Source organism: Hyperolius riggenbachi, chromosome 3 (assembly GCF_040937935.1).
Source record: "Hyperolius riggenbachi isolate aHypRig1 chromosome 3, aHypRig1.pri, whole genome shotgun sequence".
NCBI classification, from domain to species: domain Eukaryota; kingdom Metazoa; phylum Chordata; class Amphibia; order Anura; family Hyperoliidae; genus Hyperolius; species Hyperolius riggenbachi.
In genome coordinates this window covers 504,163,644-504,182,216 of record NC_090648.1, presented here as the reverse complement: position 1 = coordinate 504,182,216, position 18,573 = coordinate 504,163,644, and the positions used below count along the sequence as shown (strand labels likewise).

General features: G+C 43.4%; 1 protein-coding gene across 2 annotated transcripts in view; it reads right to left on the bottom strand.

Moving 5' to 3' along the window:
* Window positions 1–18,573, bottom strand: part of GALNT10 (polypeptide N-acetylgalactosaminyltransferase 10) — a 285,295-nt gene that overhangs the window by 94,037 nt on the left and 172,685 nt on the right. For both annotated transcript variants that reach the window (XM_068278341.1, XM_068278342.1), the window contains exon 4: window positions 252–418. In XM_068278341.1, coding sequence (XP_068134442.1) covers window positions 252–418 — 167 coding nt within the window. The remainder of the gene's footprint in view (window positions 1–251; window positions 419–18,573) is intronic.

Genomic DNA, 18,573 nt, shown 5'->3' with positions numbered 1-18,573 from the left:
AATTGATAGTGTGGAACCGGCACCACTATGAAATTTGTGGCGCCCAAATTTCCTACTTGCACCCGTTTGTTTTCCCCATTCCTCTTTTCTTTTTTGTTGGGCGTGTAGATCTACTCCTGAAAGCTGCACCTTCTCCCACCTCTGTCTACTTTCTTTGCACTTTCACTGAGCCCCGTCTGTGCCCACTAACTTTCCAAGCTCAGACCCTGCGTACTCGATAATCAAACCCAATGGAGGAGCGCCATACACACCTTTATCGCTGAAGTCGTCCACCAGCACGATCTCCGCGATGAGCTCGGGAGGGGAGCGGTTGAGCACGCTGTGCACTGTGCGCAGGAGGGACGACCATCCTTCGTTGTGGAAAGGGATGATCACGCTGGTGTTTGGCAGCTTGGCGGAGTACAGCTTGCTCTTGCAGCTAGAGAGAGAGAGAGGACATAAAAAAAAGGGACAGATGTCAGCTTCACATGCAGAACATGCCCTGAGCTCATGTCAAACGAGGACAACGCTCTGGGAAACCACCAGCCGAGAGGTGCGAAAACTACAGATGGGACTGACGATTGGCTATTTGTGCCGCGCGGCGCTACGAACGAGGGAAGCGGGGATGTAGAAGGGCTCTCGATGGAGAGATTTCATCAAGGCAAAGCCATTTATCATCCTTTACAGCCTCAATCACCCGCCGCACTAAATCGTCAGCGTAATACTCATCGTGTTCAACTAGATGAGGATTGCGGTAATGCCTTTTTCGGGGGCTCTAATGATACACGCGGCCATAAAACGTTATTAGAAACCAGCCTAAACTCATTCACATTTAAAGGCCAATTCTACTCCAAACCGGCATCTCCAGGGCTGCCGCGCACCGATTGGCTGATGGATCCATCGAGCTTTTTAATATCTCCGGGGGAGAGAGCTCTGCCCACGGTGGCTTCTGTCTCGGCACTGCGCCGTAACCAAGGTGTCATTCCTGCCGTTGGGTTTCTCAACAATCCATTTCTTTTTATTAGGGGGGATGTATCGGGAGAGCAGGATGATCTCATTAGGTTTGTTGGAAGCGGCAGCAGTCGGTAAGAGGCAGGAATAATGATAGAGACATCAAGGTTTGAAGGCTCCTCATTTAGAAACCTCAATGCCAATGAAAGTGGAGGAAGTAAAGGAACAACTCCAGAATGTGATAATTAAACAGGGCTGGATTTCTGGATAGGCCTCAATGGCCCGAGCATTGGGCGGCTGAAGCCAAAGGGCGATACCTAGACATGAAGGAGAGGCTTGCTACATATGAAAAAGGAGGCTGATGCCCAAGGGAGCTGTGCATGAAAACAGATGGGCTTGCAGTACATGAATGATACACATGGAAGAGAGGGGCTGTGCATAGAATGGGAGGGGGCGCTGCTGTGCATGGTTGATATACATGGAACAAAGGGGCTGCGCATAGAATGGGAGGGGGCGCTGCTGTGCATGGTTGATATACATGGAAGAGGGGGCTGCACAGATAATGAATAAAAAATTAGTAGCAAAGAAAATAATCATTTTTATTTTCACTCTATTGTATTTAAGGTGACATTCTACTTTAAGGTGCAAACAAATCACTAAGTCAGTCTAACCAGAGAGAAACTCATTTGCATACCTGAAATTTTAAGCCCTACAGTGAGGGAAAAAAGAAAAAAAAAAAAGGAACACAGCCCAGTGGTATGCAGCAATGGCACTTTTCAAACACATGCTTTTCTCATATCACTTGTCAGTTCAGGTGACATTTCATGTTGTTGAGAAGCAGATACATTTCTTGACTATGCAAGAGAGATAGAGACTCTCCCCTTGCCCCCCCCCCCCCCCCCCCCCCAAATAAAATAAAACAAACATAAAATAAAAAACCCAACGTCCAAAGACCAATGTAAACACGTGCATTCCTATTACACTTTCCCCCCCCTGCTTTTTGTGTATTGCGGTGTCAAAATGTTACCCTTCTTAGACAACTGTTTTGAATCCCGTATGGAACTGTCCACTAGCTTAGGTGCTGAAGTGACCTCCCTGTGACCCTGTCCACTAGATGGGTGCTGAAGTAATCTCCCTGTGACCCTGTCCACTAGCTTGGGTGCTGAAGTGACCTCCCCGTGACCCTGTCCACTAGCTTGGGTGCTGAAGTGACCTCCCCGTGACCCTGTCCACTAGCTTGGGTGCTGAAGTGACCTCCCTGTGACCCTGTCCACTAGCTTGAGTGCTGAAGTGACCTCCCCGTGACCCTGTCCACTAGATGGGTGCTGAAGTAATCTCCCTGTGACCCTGTCCACTAGTTTGAGTGCTGAAGTGACCTCCCTGTGACCCTGTCCACTAGATGGGTGCTGAAGTAATCTCCCTGTGACCCTGTCCACTAGCTTGGGTGCTGAAGTGACCTCCCTGTGACCCTGTCCACTAGATGGGTGCTGAAGTAATCTCCCTGTGACCCTGTCCACTAGTTTGAGTGCTGAAGTGACCTCCCTGTGACCCTGTCCACTAGATGGGTGCTGAAGTAATCTCCCTGTGACCCTGTCCACTAGATGGGTGCTGAAGTAATCTCCCTGTGACCCTGTCCACTAGCTTGAGTGCTGAAGTGACCTCCCCGTGACCTTGTCCACTAGCTTGGGTACTGAAGTGACCTCCCTGTGACCCTGTCCACTAGCTTGGGTGCTGAAGTGACCTCCCTATGACCCTGTCCACTAGCTTGGGTGCTGAAGTAACCTCCCTGTGACCCTGTCCACTAGCTTGGGTGCTGAAGTGACCTCCCTGTGACCCTGTCCACTAGCTTGGGTGCTGAAGTGACCTCCCTGTGACCCTGTCCACTGGCTTGGGTGCTGAAGTAGGGCACTATTTCGCTTTCAGAATGCTGACTCCCCAATGGGAAAGCCTACACTACATATAGCTTTCCCTTTTGTTCTATTTAAGCTTCAGGTAAGATGCAAATGAACCATGCTTTCAGCTCACATTTCTGATTACTGAATCAGCTGTGAGTGGTGAGAAAATGCAAAGGAAGCAGGAGTGAACCCTCACCCTATAAGGGAATATCAGCACCTCATGCACACCCCACCCTCATTTAAAGTGAACCCAAAGTGAAAATAAAATGATGAGATAAAGAATTGTATCTATCCTCCTACTCCTAAAAATGACTTTTTACATATATATCCAATGGTTTAACCACTTCACCACAAAGGGGTTTTTACCCTAACGGACAAGAGCGATTTTCACCTTTCAGTGCTCATCCCTTTCATTTGCCAATAACTTAATTACTACTAATCACAATGAAATGATCTATATCTTGTTTTTTTCACCACCAATTGGGCTTTTTGGGGTTGATATTTGTTTTCCAGTAATTACTTTATTTTCTATGCATTTTAAAGGGAAATACAAGGAAAAAAAATGAACAAATACACTATTTCTCCAATTTCATCCACTATAGTTTTAATATATACACTGCTACTGTGCATAAAACCCACACATTGTGTCTGCCTATTTGTCCTGGTTATCACAAGATTTTCATTATGTCCCTAGTAAAAAGTATGGTAACAATATAGTATTTGGAAATAAAGGTGTATTTTTTCTATGGTGTTTTTTCCCCCACTATTTTCACATGCACACGCGGGAGCGCGCACAGCGGCAACAGCACTGTTTGCCTTATAAAAACGTCCTGGAGCTGTTAAAGAGAACCAGAGAGGAAGCACCCTCATGTATTTTATTACATTTATCAGTGGGAACATGACAGTAAACACCTACCCTGCTTTTAGTTTCATTCTTATCTGCTTAATTAGTCTATTAGCAGCTGTGATAAGAATCCCCGACTGGCTCAGTCTAGGTTTGACCTGGAATCATTATAGCTGAGTCACTCTTCTGTGGAGTCTTTTCAAGCCCAAAGGCTCATACACACATCAGGCTATAGTCTTTGGAAAATGAAAGATCACAGACCAATCTTACCACCCTTCATGTAGTATGAGAGCCATACCTACACAGTCTATTCTATGGAGCTGAACTCCACATCAGACAGAAATCTTTGCAAGATGCTGCACACACAGATGCTGTACAGACACAAAAGATCTGTTCCTGCCAAAAATCCATTCCTGCAAATTGCAATGATAGTCTATGAGATCTGCAGATCATCATACACACATGATTTAACTGACATTCATCTGCAGATCAAGCAATCATCCGCAGATCTGAAAATCCATCCTGGTGGATCTGATCTGCAGATGAATGTCAGTTAAATCATGTGTGTACGATGATCTGCAGATCTCATAGACTATCATTGCAATTTGCAGGAACGGATCTTTGTCAGGAACAGATCTTTTGCAGATACTGATCTTTTGTGTCTGTACAGCATCTTTGTGTGCAGCATCTTGCAAAGATTTTTTTCTGATGTGGAGTTCAGCTCCATAGAAAAGACTGTGTAGAGTATAGCTCTCATACTACATGAAGGGTGGTAAGAAGGGTGGTCTGTGATCTTTCATTTTCCAAAGACTATAGACTGATGTGTGTATGCACCTTAAGCCTGCCACCTCCTGGCTCAGATTTCCTGCTTTGCATACTGAGAGCTGTGATGACATTGGAGGGGCTGCTGCTGCTGAGAGAGAAGCTCTGAAACAGACACGTGTGGCAATATGATCCCTGTGTGCTCTGTGTGCACTCTGTCTGCATACTGTAGATACTGATGACTGCAGTTTCATTCCTATGAGAGACACTTCCTACAGGCAGCTGCACATCATACCAAAATGAAAGCACACAGATGAAAGGCTGCAGCAGCCTTTCTCATATAGCCTAGACAGCAGCCCAGTCTCATTTAGCCTAGACAGCACATCCAGAACAACTCATAACCCGGAAGCAGAAGGGATATGAGCCAGCGGCCATATTTGATTTTTCCTGGAGCAATAATGGATAAAAAACACTAAAAAAGGCACACCAGAGCGGCAAAATTATCAGGTAGAGCATTTATTCTTTACAAGCTATCGACTGATATGTTTATTTTGTGTGAAACGTTCATCTCTGGTTCCCTTTAAGAGGCTCTAGCAGGACGTTTTTAAAAGTCAGCTTGTCATTAAGTGGTTAAACATTTAAAAAGTAGATTTAATGTTTTATTGTCTCTGCTCAATGGCAGCCTATTAAGTGTCCCAGAGGAAAAATACACAAACTATTGAGCTTTTTCTATCTCCCTCTACTCTCAGAAGTTGTATTCTGCCAGGAAACCTTTTATGGCTGTAATTAGCTTATCAGTTATGTTTACTATCTTCCCGACAAGCTACTATAAAACAAGCAAAATAAAACAAGTAAAACAGCCCGGCTATTAATGTTTTGCACTGTACATACACATGTTTATCTCATCATGTCACATGTCACCTCAGGTACACTTTAAGAGTTCATGTTACTACTACTGTCCGGTGCTTCTCTCCTGCTTTAGTGACTATATTCCCCATCCTTCAGTAAGTGAGCTGGCAGCACGAGTCACTTACTTCAGACTTCCAAGTGAGACAGGCAGGAAACAGAGGGAAAAGGTACATGTTACTCTTACTGCTGGATTTAAATCTCTAACACATGTATACTTCTGTTTATATGAATAGAGTCTGATGAAGAATTGTTATGTTTGAACTATGTCTAAATGTTTGAAGATAGGCATTAACGGCTTCCCCTCAAAATGGATTTAGAAGGGCAGTGTATGATGTTAATTGCACAATATACTCAAATACAGGATTCTAAAACATGTCAGCATTACGTAAATACACAATGAAATAATAGGTCTGTAGAAAATTGACTTTCTGTATTGGGGATAATGCACTGCAAGGAAACGTTTCCTAAATCCTTTTTCTATAGCCTGCAGATGGGGGAAAGGATGACTTTGTACCTACCAGTGCCCCTGTGCTGACATTCTGTCTTCTATCCTTGCAGCTATCAGTGGCCATGAGCACAGTGGCCATGAGAGTAGAAGTATCACACAGCCAAGTGTCTAGTGAACGCCTAGTGCCTCAGAGGTGCTAAGCCGTTATTGCCTGAGGCGCTAGGCGTTCACTAGACACTTGGCTGTGTGATACTCCTACCCGTTATTGCCTGAGGAAGCAGGAACATACCTGTGAAACGCGTTGCTTGAATTTTGGAGTATGTGAATACATTTATTTTGATAAATAATTGACAGCTTCATGTCTGCTTGGGGGAGGTGAGTCCACCGCTGCCTCCACAGCTTTTTAACAATTTCAGCATATTTTATCCTTTTGGCGCCTATGTTCACCTTCTGCGATACCAGTGTCCACCGGTTTTCTCTTTTTTTGTGTGAAAAAGGTCTGGTCTAATGTCGCCACCTTCTGGAGTCATACACGTACAGATGTTAACTGCCTGTGTGAAAAAGATCTGGGCCAATGTCGCTACCTTATGGGGTCATGAAACAATTCTACCCGTCCCGGGAAATTATCTGCAGATTCTTATGCCTCTTGACATACATTTGGGGTGTAAACACTCTGTTACTAATCTACTTTTTATATTTCCAGCAGCTACATTTAAAAAAAGAAACGTTTTGCTCTCTCTCTCATAGTGGCATTCTGCACTCCTTTCATTACATAGGAGTCACTGTAGGCAGCGTGACATCATCACTTCTCTTTGTAATAACTGTGCTATTACTCATACTAAAAAGGCTTTCTAACTACTGGATTCCCCCGAGAGATGCGAGAAGACAGCATCTGACTCAAGAGCCTAAATTACACGCAAAACTCAATCACCAGCCTATGGAGGGGAACCTTAAAGAGAACCAGAGATGAAGCACCCTCATGTATTTTACCATATATATCAGTGGGAACATTAGAGAAAACACTTACCCTGCTCTCTGTTTCATTCTGCACTGCCCAGCCTGCTTGTTAACAGCCCTGATAAAATGCCCCACTGAGCATTCAGTCTGGCTTTGCTCAGGAATCACTATAGCTGAGTCTGTCTTCTCTGATGTCTTTTCAAGCCCAAGCCTGCCCCCTTCTGGCTCTGCTCAGGAATCATTATAGCTGAGGCATTATAGCAAAGCCAGACTGAATGCTCAGTCGGGGATTTTATCAGGGCTGATAACAAGCAGGCTGAGCAGTGAAGGATGAAGCAGAGAACAGGGTAGGCGTTTTCTCTAATGTTCCCACTGATACATATGGTAAAATACATGAGGGTGCTTCGTCTCTGGTTCTCTTTAAAAGATGTAAAAAAAGGAACATGCGCTTCTAAAATATCAACTACTTTTTAATCAGATAATTGTATGAGTCAACAAATCAATATAATTTAAAAAGGATCCTATACTTATAAAAGCAATCCACAATCACCCCACCATCACATTCACACAATCATACACTATGCGTGACCTGCCGCATATAGCCTTCCAGCACCAAGAAAAATTTGTTTAGTTTCCAGGATGCAGTTCACTTTTGCAAAAAAAGGGAGCTCAAGTTGCAGCGTTACAACGAATAAAACTTGCGAGTCCTTTAAAAAAAGACCCAGTGTGTCCACAATGGCAGGTAGAAAAATTTTATATGCTCTCCACCGTTATAGAGAAACTCCAGGATTAATCCTCCCAAGGTTGTAATGTGGTCTATAATGTGCTTCTTAGATATATATAAAATTGCTCATATCATTGATCCACTCAAGGTACCTAACGTGGATTTTTCCATGATCTTTCAATACACTTCCCAATCTAGATTGGTTGCAAAAATAGTAGAAAAACACTGGAGTGTATTGAGGGAAGATAAAACTCTAGGCGATTTACTGCCAAACACACCAAAATTAATCTTTAGGAGGGCACCAAATATAGGGCTATCAATTGCCACAGCTGCCAATGAGAAAAAGCAGAATTTTCCGGAAGAGGCAAAGGGGAAAAAGGGCTTCAAGAGATGTGGAATATGTACTGGGTGTAGAGTCACTCATAACCCTGGCAGGATATTAGAAGTTATTACAGAAGCCGGAATAACATACAAAATTAAGGACTCAATAACCTGTAACACAAAGGGAGTTATTTATTGTATCCAGTGTCCCTGTGATAAAATATATGTAGGTAGAACCAAGAGGGCCCTGCATACACGTATAGGTGAGCACTGCAAAAATATCATGAAGAAAAACATGAAACACTCATTATCTAACCATTTCAAAGAAAAACATGGGGGATCTCTGAGGGGAACGACTTTTTGGGGCCTAGAAATTATTAAAAAAGATCCAAGGGGAGGAGATTACATCCGTAAAATGTCAAGAAATGAATCAAAGTGGATCTTCCAATTGGACACTTTGATTCCTAAAGGTTTAAACAATGAAATGGAAACATTTGCATTTTTTAATGAATAAATTAATTTTTATTGTATGGCAATCCCTTGATGTAATTTGGGTGAATGTGAGAGAAAATGTGGGTATGGAAAGGGTTAACAGCCAGGGGGAATGGAGAAATTTGCATATGAAATTATGGGAGGAAACTCCCCTGCAGAGGTGGTTACTTGAATCAGATGGTCTATATAACATGAGAGGTCCCAAATGGCAACTGTTCCTCCTGAAGAAGGCTAACGTTATTTAGCTGAAACGCGTAGAGGTGAAGATATTGACTCTGTCTTCTATGTGTCAAGATATCTAAGAGCTGTGAGCCGTAGAAGCGCTTAGCGGCTGCACTTCGAAAAAGAGCTCCTATATCTTTAAGGTGACGTCACCGACAACAAAGACACTACAAGCGAAGATCCCGGAAGAGCGAGCGTCACCACTGGGATTGCCAGAAGGAAGTGACGTAGGCCGCCGGGTATCCCCGCAATCTAGACGGAGAGTTGTGGAGTTCTTAGCCACGCAGGACCTGATCATCTAACTTAAGGTACCTTGAGTGGATCAATGATATGAGCAATTTATATATATCTAAGAAGCGCATTATAGACCACATCACAACCTTGGGAGGATTAATCCTGGAGTTTCTCTATAACGGTGGAGAGCATATGAAATTTTTCTACCTGCCATTGTGGACACACTGGGTCTTTTTTTTGAAGGACTCGCAAGTTTTATTCGTTGTAACGCTGCAACTTGAGCTCCCTTTTTTTGCAAAAGTGAACTGCATCCTGGAAACTAAACAAATTTTTCTTGGTGCTGGAAGGCTATATGCGGCAGGTCACGCATAGTGTATGATTGTGTGAATGTGATGGTGGGATGATTGTGGATTGTTTTTATACGTATAGGATCCTTTTTAAATTATATTGATTTGTTGACTCATACAATTATCTGATTAAAAAGTAGTTGATATTTTAGAAGCGCATGTTCCTTTTTTTACATTTATTCAATTGAAAGGTTTGTGGAATCCCCTTTTGGAATAGTGCAGCTGAGAAAGCCCACTAGCGCCGCTTCCCATTGAGTTTTTGGAGTTTTTTCCCTTTAAAAGATACCCGAGGTGACATGTGACATAATGAGATGGACATGTGTATGTACAGTGCCAAGCACACAAATAACTGGGCTGTGTTCCTTTTTTTTTTACTTTCTCTGCCTGAAAGTATTACAAATCAGGTATGCAAGTGACAGTTTCTGTCCGGGTCAGACTATAGCATAACCCTCACTGATAAGGAAATACAGCCATAAAACACTTTCCTGGCTTCTGGATGGCTTCTGATAGCAGGAAAGAGATAAAAAGGGTCAATAGTTCATAGATTTTAGCTCTGGCATACTTCAATCCATGAGTCATTTAGAAGAGGCCATGAAACAGTAAAAAGTTAACGTAGATTTAAAAAAATAAAAAAAATAAAACTGAGACAGCTAAAAGGGTTATTTTTAGAAGAAGCAGTATAGATACAGTTATTTATCTCATTTGTTTATTTTCACCTCCAATGTCCTTTAAAGCATTAGGTCATCCCAACCTTACAGAGCAGCTTCTGATAAATGCCAACAAACTGAGTCATCAACCAACTCTCTCTACCTCTCGTTTACTGCAAGTCTGACCAGTTTGCTAAAGCCAGGGCCGGACTGTCTCATTCTATTCCTCTATCTGCAAGTCTGGCCAGTCTGCTAAAGCCAGGGCCGGACTGACTCATTCTATTCCTCTATCTGCAAGTCTGACCAGTCTGCTAAAGCCAGGGCCGGACTGACTCATTCTATTCCTCTATCTGCAAGTCTGACCAGTCTGCTAAAGCCAGGGCCGGACTGACTCATTCTATTCCTCTATCTGCAAGTCTGACCAGTTTGCTAAAGCCAGGGCCGGACTGACTCATTCTATTCCTCTATCTGCAAGTCTGACCAGTTTGCTAAAGCCAGGGCCGGACTGACTCATTCTATTCCTCCATCTGCAAGTCTGACCAGTCTGCTAAAGCCAGTGCCGGACTGACTCATTCTATTCCTCCATCTGCAAGTCTGACCAGTCTGCTAAAGCCAGTGCCGGACTGACTCATTCTATTCCTCCATCTGCAAGTCTGACCAGTCTGCTAAAGCCAGTGCCGGACTGACTCATTCTATTCCTCCATCTGCAAGTCTGACCAGTCTGCTAAAGCCAGGGCCGGACTGACTCATTCTATTCCTCCATCTGCAAGTCTGACCAGTCTGCTAAAGCCAGGGCCGGACTGACTCATTCTATTCCTCTATCTGCAAGTCTGACCAGTCTGCTAAAGCCAGGGCCGGAGTGACTCATTCTATTCCTCTATCTGCAAGTCTGACCAGTCTGCTAAAGCCAGGGCCGGACTGTCTCATTCTATTTCTCCATCTGCAAGTCTGACCAGTCTGCTAAAGCCAGGGCCGGAGTGACTCATTCTATTCCTCCATCTGCAAGTCTGACCAGTCTGCTAAAGCCAGGGCCGGACTGACTCATTCTATTCCTCTATCTGCAGCTATCTGGCTGCTAAAATGTTAATTGCACTAATTTCTGGTAATGTAGGTTTTAATCTGACAGGAAAGTCCCGATATCCAGTCCGGATAACCTTGAGTGAGAGTTTAAAGTGGACCTGAACTCTTGCACAGGACAGAAGAAAAACAGAGAGAAATCCACCCTGTATGTGAGAGTTTAGCCTGTCTAATTCCCCCTCATTAGTCACTAAGCACAAGTTGTAATTGGATATCTCAGCTATGTCAGTTGGCTGCCTCAGCAGAGCAGCTAATTTGTAAACACAGAATGTTAACAATATGGCTGCTTCCATGAAAGCAGGAAGTAGACACACTGCAGATTTTTTGCAGGATTTGTATCAGCTATAACAAAGAAGTGTTTTTCTTTAAAGGTTATTATGCTGTTGCTTATCTTTTAGCGCAGCGAAGTTCTGAGTTCAGGTCTGGTTCTGAATGAATGAGGATTTTATATTGAAATTACCTCACAGATTCTTATACTCTTCACCGCAAAAAAAAAAATATTGGCCCCCAAGGCAGTTTGAGTGCCGCCATAGATGCCCATAATCATTTTGATTACAGTGGAAAATGTGGGTGCTGAAGGCTGATACTACTACAGGCGCCTATAGCAGCCCCCTTACATTACCTGCTTCCCTCCATAAACGTGCCTGGGCATCATTTTTCAGCAGATGTGGGCTAATTACAGGGAATCCGAGGTGAAAAGAAACTGATGAGAAAAACAATTATAGTTATCCTCCCACTCCTAAAATGCCATTTTTAATATCCCAGGGATTTATTTTATATTTAAACATTTACAAAGTAGGCTGAATGTTTTACAGTCTCTAATCAGTGGCAGCCTATTAAGTGTCCCAGAGTTAGAAAAAGGTCAATAGTTCATGTATTTTATCTCTCTTTGCTCTCAGAAGTTGTATTCTGCCAGGAAAACTTGTATCGCTGTAATTTGCTTATCAGTGATGTTTACTATATTCCTGACAAACTACCGACAAGAAGAAGCTGTCACTTCCATGCCTAGAAATTAACTATTTCAGGCCTGGTACCCACTAGGTGCGCTTTTCTGAGCTCTTTGTGACTTAAAAAAAACTCTTGCCAATGTAATGCTATAGGTGTGATCCCACTTAAACGATGTGATTTGATAATCATCCCCCATAGCATTGCATTAGCAAGAGCTTTACAAATCACTAACGCTTAGAAAAGACTGCTAGTAGGTTTGAGCCCTTAGGCAGAAAAATAAAACAAGTAGAACTGCCTGGTTATTAATATGTTTGGTACTGTACATACACATGGTTATCTCATGTCACACGTCGCCTCGGCTACACTTTAACTTCTACGGTTGGTGGTATAGTAAACGTGCATACAAACAAAAGTATCCAAACGTTTATTTAAACCAATCTGGGTAAAGTTTTATTTTTCACAACACATATGACTATTGTCTGCTCCTGTCCTGATGAGAAAAAAAAAATGTATTAAAGGGAACCAGAGACGAAGCACCCTCATGTATTTTACCATATACATAGTTACATAGTTATTTTGGTTAAAAAAAGACATACGTCCATCGAGTTCAACCAGTACAAAGTACAACTCCAGCCCGTCCCCCACATACCCCTGGTGATCCAGAGGAAGGCGAAAAAACCCCCACAAGGCATGGTCCAACTAGCCCCAAAAGGGAAAAATTCCTTCCCGACTCCAGATGGCAATCAGATAAAATCCCTGGATCAACATCATTAGGCATTACCTAGTAATTGTAGCCATGGATGTCTTTCAACGCAAGGAAAGCATCTAAGCCCCCTTTAAATGCAGGTATAGAGTTTGCCATAACGGCTTCCTGTGGCAATGCATTCCACATCTTAATCACTCTTACTGTAAAGAACCCTTTCCTAAATAAATGGCTAAAACGTTTTTCCTCCATGCGCAAATCATGTCCTCTACTCCTCTGAGAAGGCCTAGGGACAAAAAGCTCATCCGCCAAGCTATTATATTGCCCTCTGATGTATTTATACATGTTAATTAGATCCCCTCTAAGGCGTCTTTTCTCTAGACTTAGGCCCGGTTCACATTAGCATTCTCTATCAGGATTTTCCTGATCGGATCCGGACCGTATTCTGTACAAACAGAACGTACGTTCCGCATAGCAATGTAATGTCTATGCGGACGTTCACACGCGTCCGTTCCGTATGTACCGGAGCCGAATCGGATCCGGACTCTTTTCCAACATGCGCTATTTTTTGGGTCCGGATCTCCGGCCAACGCATCCTGACCGGAGCCTGACAGCACCATCAGGAACACAGAAACCAATGAGAAATGGAAGGCACAGAACACACTGCCTACAAAAACCTGACGTTCTACCCCACTTCCTATGCGTATCCAAGCGGCCATTTCGGATGGGGACACATGGGCCAAGCATGTCTGGAGTGGAGCAGCAGTGACAGACGTGCTGGAGCTGTTTGGCAGAATGTCGGAGGTGGAGGTGAGGCCTACAGCGGAGGAACCTGATTCTACAGGTGCACCTTCTGCTGACCCCAATATTTTTTTATTTAATTTCGCTATTTTTTGCCCACGGATCCGGATGGCAGCCTGATGCATGCCTGATACAAACGGACCGGATCCTGATCGGAACCGTACGGGATCCGGTCCGTTTGCAAGGCAAAACGCAAGTGTGAATGGGGCCTAAATAAACCCAGTTTATCTAACCTTTCTTGGTAAGGGCTCGTTTCCACTATCGCGAATCCGCATGCGTCTAACGCATGCGGATTCGCACATGTAATGCAAGTGGATGGGCCTTTTTCCACTGTAGCGTTGTTGAGGTGCGTTTTTTTCAGCGGTGAAAAAACGCACAAAAGAGCCGCAGAATTCGCCTGCGAGTGGAATGCATGCGAATCGCTGCTAATGTATTTAATAGAGAAATCGCCTGCAGCTTTGGTATGCGAATTTTCATGCGAATTCGCATGCGAATTCACATGGAAATCAATGTAAATGCACCACGGCACTGCCATGGTTAAATTCGCATACAGTGTCATTCATGTGAATTTTCATGCGAATTCATGAAAATTCGCATACACCCGCATGTGAAATTCGCATGCAAATTTTTATCGCGGCGATTCGCAACGCAATAGTGGAAACGAGCCCTGAGTGAGACCTTTCATCCCACGTATCAATTTTGTTGCTCGTCTCTGCACCTGCTATATATCAGTGGGAACATTAGAGAAAATACCTACCCTGCTGTCTGTTATCAGCCATGATAAAATCCCTGACTGAGCATTCAGTCTGGCTTTGCTCAGGAATCCTTATAGCGGAGTCTGTCTTCTGTGCTGTCTTTTCAAGCCCAAGCCTGCCCCCTAGTGGCTCTGCTCAGGAATCATTATAGCTGAGTAATTATAGCAAAGCCAGACTGAATGCTCAGTCGGGGATTTTATCTGGGCTGTTAAGAAGCAAGTTGAACAGTAAATAACAGTAAATAATGAAACAGAGAGCAGGGTAGGTATTTTCTCTAATGTTCCCACTGATATATATGGTAAAATACATGAGGGTGCTTTGTCTCTGGTTCCCTTTAAAGACCAGCATGTGCCTCACAACAAGGGCGTCACGGTGCGCACACATCATAATTCCCTGTGAAATCTCCTTCTCTCCTGAATACAGGCGTGCGATTTATGCTAATCCTGCCCTGGAACTCGAGTCAATCAATCAGTCATACCTGGGTAGCACAATGCAAATCTGGCACGGCAGCACGACCTACAGAGAGGTGGTGGCTCTGAACTGCGAGATGATAGGCTGATAGAGTCTGGCTGGAGGTAAGGATCATTGCATAGCGTGTATACGCAAACCCGCAGGACTGGCAGGGAGATTCGTCACAGCTAACACAGGTCAGTGCAACCAAAGTGTAAAGAGAAGCCTTACTGAATTATTGTTATGAATGTATACAGCACTGTCATCTTCTGCAGCACTTTACAGAGTACATAGTCATGTCACTGACTGTCCCCAGAGGAGCTCACACTCTAATCCTACCATAGTCATAGTCTAATGTCCTACCATATTATTATTATGTATTTATATAGCACTGACATCTTCTGCAGCACTTTACAGAGTACATTGTCATGTCACTGACTGTCCTCAGAGGAGCTCACAATCTAATCCTACCATAGTCATAGTCTAATGTCCTACCATTTTATTATTATGTATTTATATAGCACTGACATCTTCTGCAGCACATTACAGAGTACATAGTCATGTCACTAACTCCTCAGGAGCTCACACTCTAGTCCTACCATAGTCATAGTCTAATGTCCTCACATATTATTATTATGTATTTATATAGCACTGACATCTTCTGCAGCACTTTACAGAGTACATTGTCATGTCACTGACTGTCCTCAGAGGAGCTCACAATCTAATCCTACCATAGTCATAGTCTAATGTCCTACCATTTTATTATTATGTATTTATATAGCACTGACATCTTCTGCAGCACATTACAGAGTACATAGTCATGTCACTAACTCCTCAGGAGCTCACACTCTAGTCCTACCATAGTCATAGTCTAATGTCCTCACATATTATTATTATGTATTTATATAGCACAAGCATCTTCTGCAGCACTGTACAGAGTACATAGTCATGTCACTGACTGTCCTCAGAGGAGCTCACACTCTAATCCTACCATAGTCATAGCCTAATGTCCTACCATATTATTATTATGTATTTATATAGCACTGACATCTTCTGCAGCACTTTACAGAGTACATTGTCATGTCACTGACTGTCCTCAGAGGAGCTCACAATCTAATCCTACCATAGTCATAGTCTAATGTCCTACCATTTTATTATTATGTATTTATATAGCACTGACAGCTTCTGCAGCACATTACAGAGTACATAGTCATGTCACTAACTCCTCAGGAGCTCACACTCTAGTCCTACCATAGTCATAGTCTAATGTCCTCACATATTATTATTATGTATTTATATAGCACAAGCATCTTCTGCAGCACTGTACAGAGTACATAGTCATGTCACTGACTGTCCTCAGAGGAGCTCACACTCTAATCCTACCATAGTCATAGCCTAATGTCCTACCATATTATTATTATGTATTTATATAGCACTGACATCTTCTGCCGCACTTTACAGAGTACATTGTCATGTCACTGACTGTCCTCAGAGGAGCTCACAATCTAATCCTACCATAGTCATAGTCTAATGTCCTACCATTTTATTATTATGTATTTATATAACACTGACATCTTCTGCAGCACATTACAGAGTACATAGTCATGTCACTAACTCCTCAGGAGCTCACACTCTAGTCCTACCATAGTCATAGTCTAATGTCCTCACATATTATTATTATGTATTTATATAGCACAGGCATCTTCTGCAGCACTGTACAGAGTACATAGTCATGTCACTGACTGTCCTCAGAGGAGCTCACACTCTAATCCTACCATAGTCATAGCCTAATGTCCTACCATATTATTATTATGTATTTCTATAGCACTGACAGCTTCTGCAGTACATTACAGAGTACATGGTCATGTCACTGACTGTCCTCAGGTGAGCTCACAATCTAATCCTACCATATCATTGTCTAATGTCCTACCATATTAGTATTATTATGTGTATATATATATATATATATATATATATAGCACGGACATCTTCTGCAGCACTTTACAGAGTACATAGTCATGTCACTGTCCTCAGGTGAGCTCACAATCTAATCCTACTATAGTCATAGTCTAATGTCCTACCATATTATTATTATGTATTTATATAGCACTGACATCTCCTGCATCACATTACAGAGTTCATAGTCATGTCACTGACTGTCCTCAGAGGAGCTCACAATCTAATCCTACCATAGTCATAGTCTAATGTCCTACCATATTAATATTATGTATTTATATAGCACTGACATCCTCTGCAGCACATTACAGAGTACATAGTCATGTCACTGACTGTCCTCAGAGGAGCTCACAATCTAATCCTACCATAGTCATAGTCTAATGTCCTACCATATTATTATGATGTATTTATATAGCACTGACATCTTCTGCAGCACATTACAGAGTACATAGTCATGTCACTGACTGTCCTCAGAGGAGCTCACAATCTAATCCTACCATAGCCATAGCCTAATGTCCTACCATACTATTATCCATATAGCACTGACATCTTCTGCAGCACTTTACAGAGTACAGAGTCATGTCACTGTCCTCAGAGGAGTTCACCATCTAATCCTACCATAGTCCTATGTCTATGTATGCATCGTGTAGTTTATGTATCGTAGTCTAGGGCCAAATTAGGGGGAAGCCAATGAACTTATCTGTATGTTTTTGGGATGTGGGAGGAAACTGGGGTGCCTAAAACGAGTGATAGTTTCCATGATCGCACAACGCAGGTGCGTGCACGTGGATGCTGGATAGTGTACTGGTTAACGGCTCTGCCTTTGACATGGGAGACCAGGGTTTGAAGCCTGGCTAGGGTCAGTACCCATTCAGTAAGGAGTCATTGGGCAAGACTCTCTAACACTGCAGGGTGGCCTCCTAGTGGCTGCAGCTCTTGAGTGCTTTGAGTCCAACAGGAGAAAAGCGCTATCCAGATGTCAGGATTATTATTAGGCTTATTAACATTTAGCGACGTGCGGTGATTACAACTGTCACAGCGGATCGGATCTTTAACCTTCCTGGCGGTACGCAGTTTCAGTGGCTGCGTCCGCTGGAGGGATTTTTTTTAAAATAAAAAGTGTTTTTTATTTGTTAGCTACCACTAGGCTAGCTAACTATGTGGCCCAAGTCCCCCGGCACCTCTCTGACCCTCCGATCACCGTCGGCTATATTTACCCGTCCGCGATCCCGCGAGAGCAGCAGCTTTACCAATTGGCTTCACTCATCGCTATGGCGACGATCAGACATGACGTCATGACATCGACGTAATGAACAGTTCCTATCCTCCCCATAGCTAAGCCGGGTGCTGATTGGGAGGCTGCGCCATCACGGGATCCCTGGGGGTTACGTATTACAGCGGCGATCGGAGGGGACCTGAGGGACTTGGCGCACATAGTTAGCTAGCGAAGTGCTAGCTTAAAGGACAGCTGAAGTGAGAAGAATATGGAGGCTGCCATATTTATTTCCTTTAAATTAATACCAGTTGCCTGGCAGCCCTGCTGAACTACTTGGCTGCAGAAGTGTTTGAATAACACCAGAAACAAGCATGCAGCTAAACTTGTCAGATACACCTGATTTGCATATGCGTATTCAGAGTCTGTAGCTAAAAGTATTCAAGGCAAAAGATCAGCAGGACAGCCAGGCAACTGGTATTGCTTAAAAGGAAATAAACATGCAGCCTCCATAGCCCTCTTACTACAGTTGTCCTTTAACAATAAGCAAAAGATTTTATTAAAAAAATCCTCCTGGGGCAATGTGATCCCCTGCGGCAGCTAGCCCAAACGTAGGTCGGGCTTACCGCCAGGGAGGTTAAGATCCCTACGACTCCCGTGCAAAGTGCCGACATCGTTTGACCTCTTGTGTGCCGTCGGGTGTTCCCGCGGGCAGGAGGTTGGATCGAGGAACCTCGTTCGTTGGGAGGCATCCCTGTGAGGTCCTGCGATCCATCCTCAGGTACGTATTCAGCTTTAGTGCAGTCAAGTTCACATTAAAGCAAATGTAAAGTGAAATGAAAATAAAAAAAAGTCAGATAGTCACGTAAGGATGGGGAGGGCTCTGGGTCCTATAGAGCCCTTCCCGTGCCTCTCACGGTCCCGGCGTTTCAGCGCTG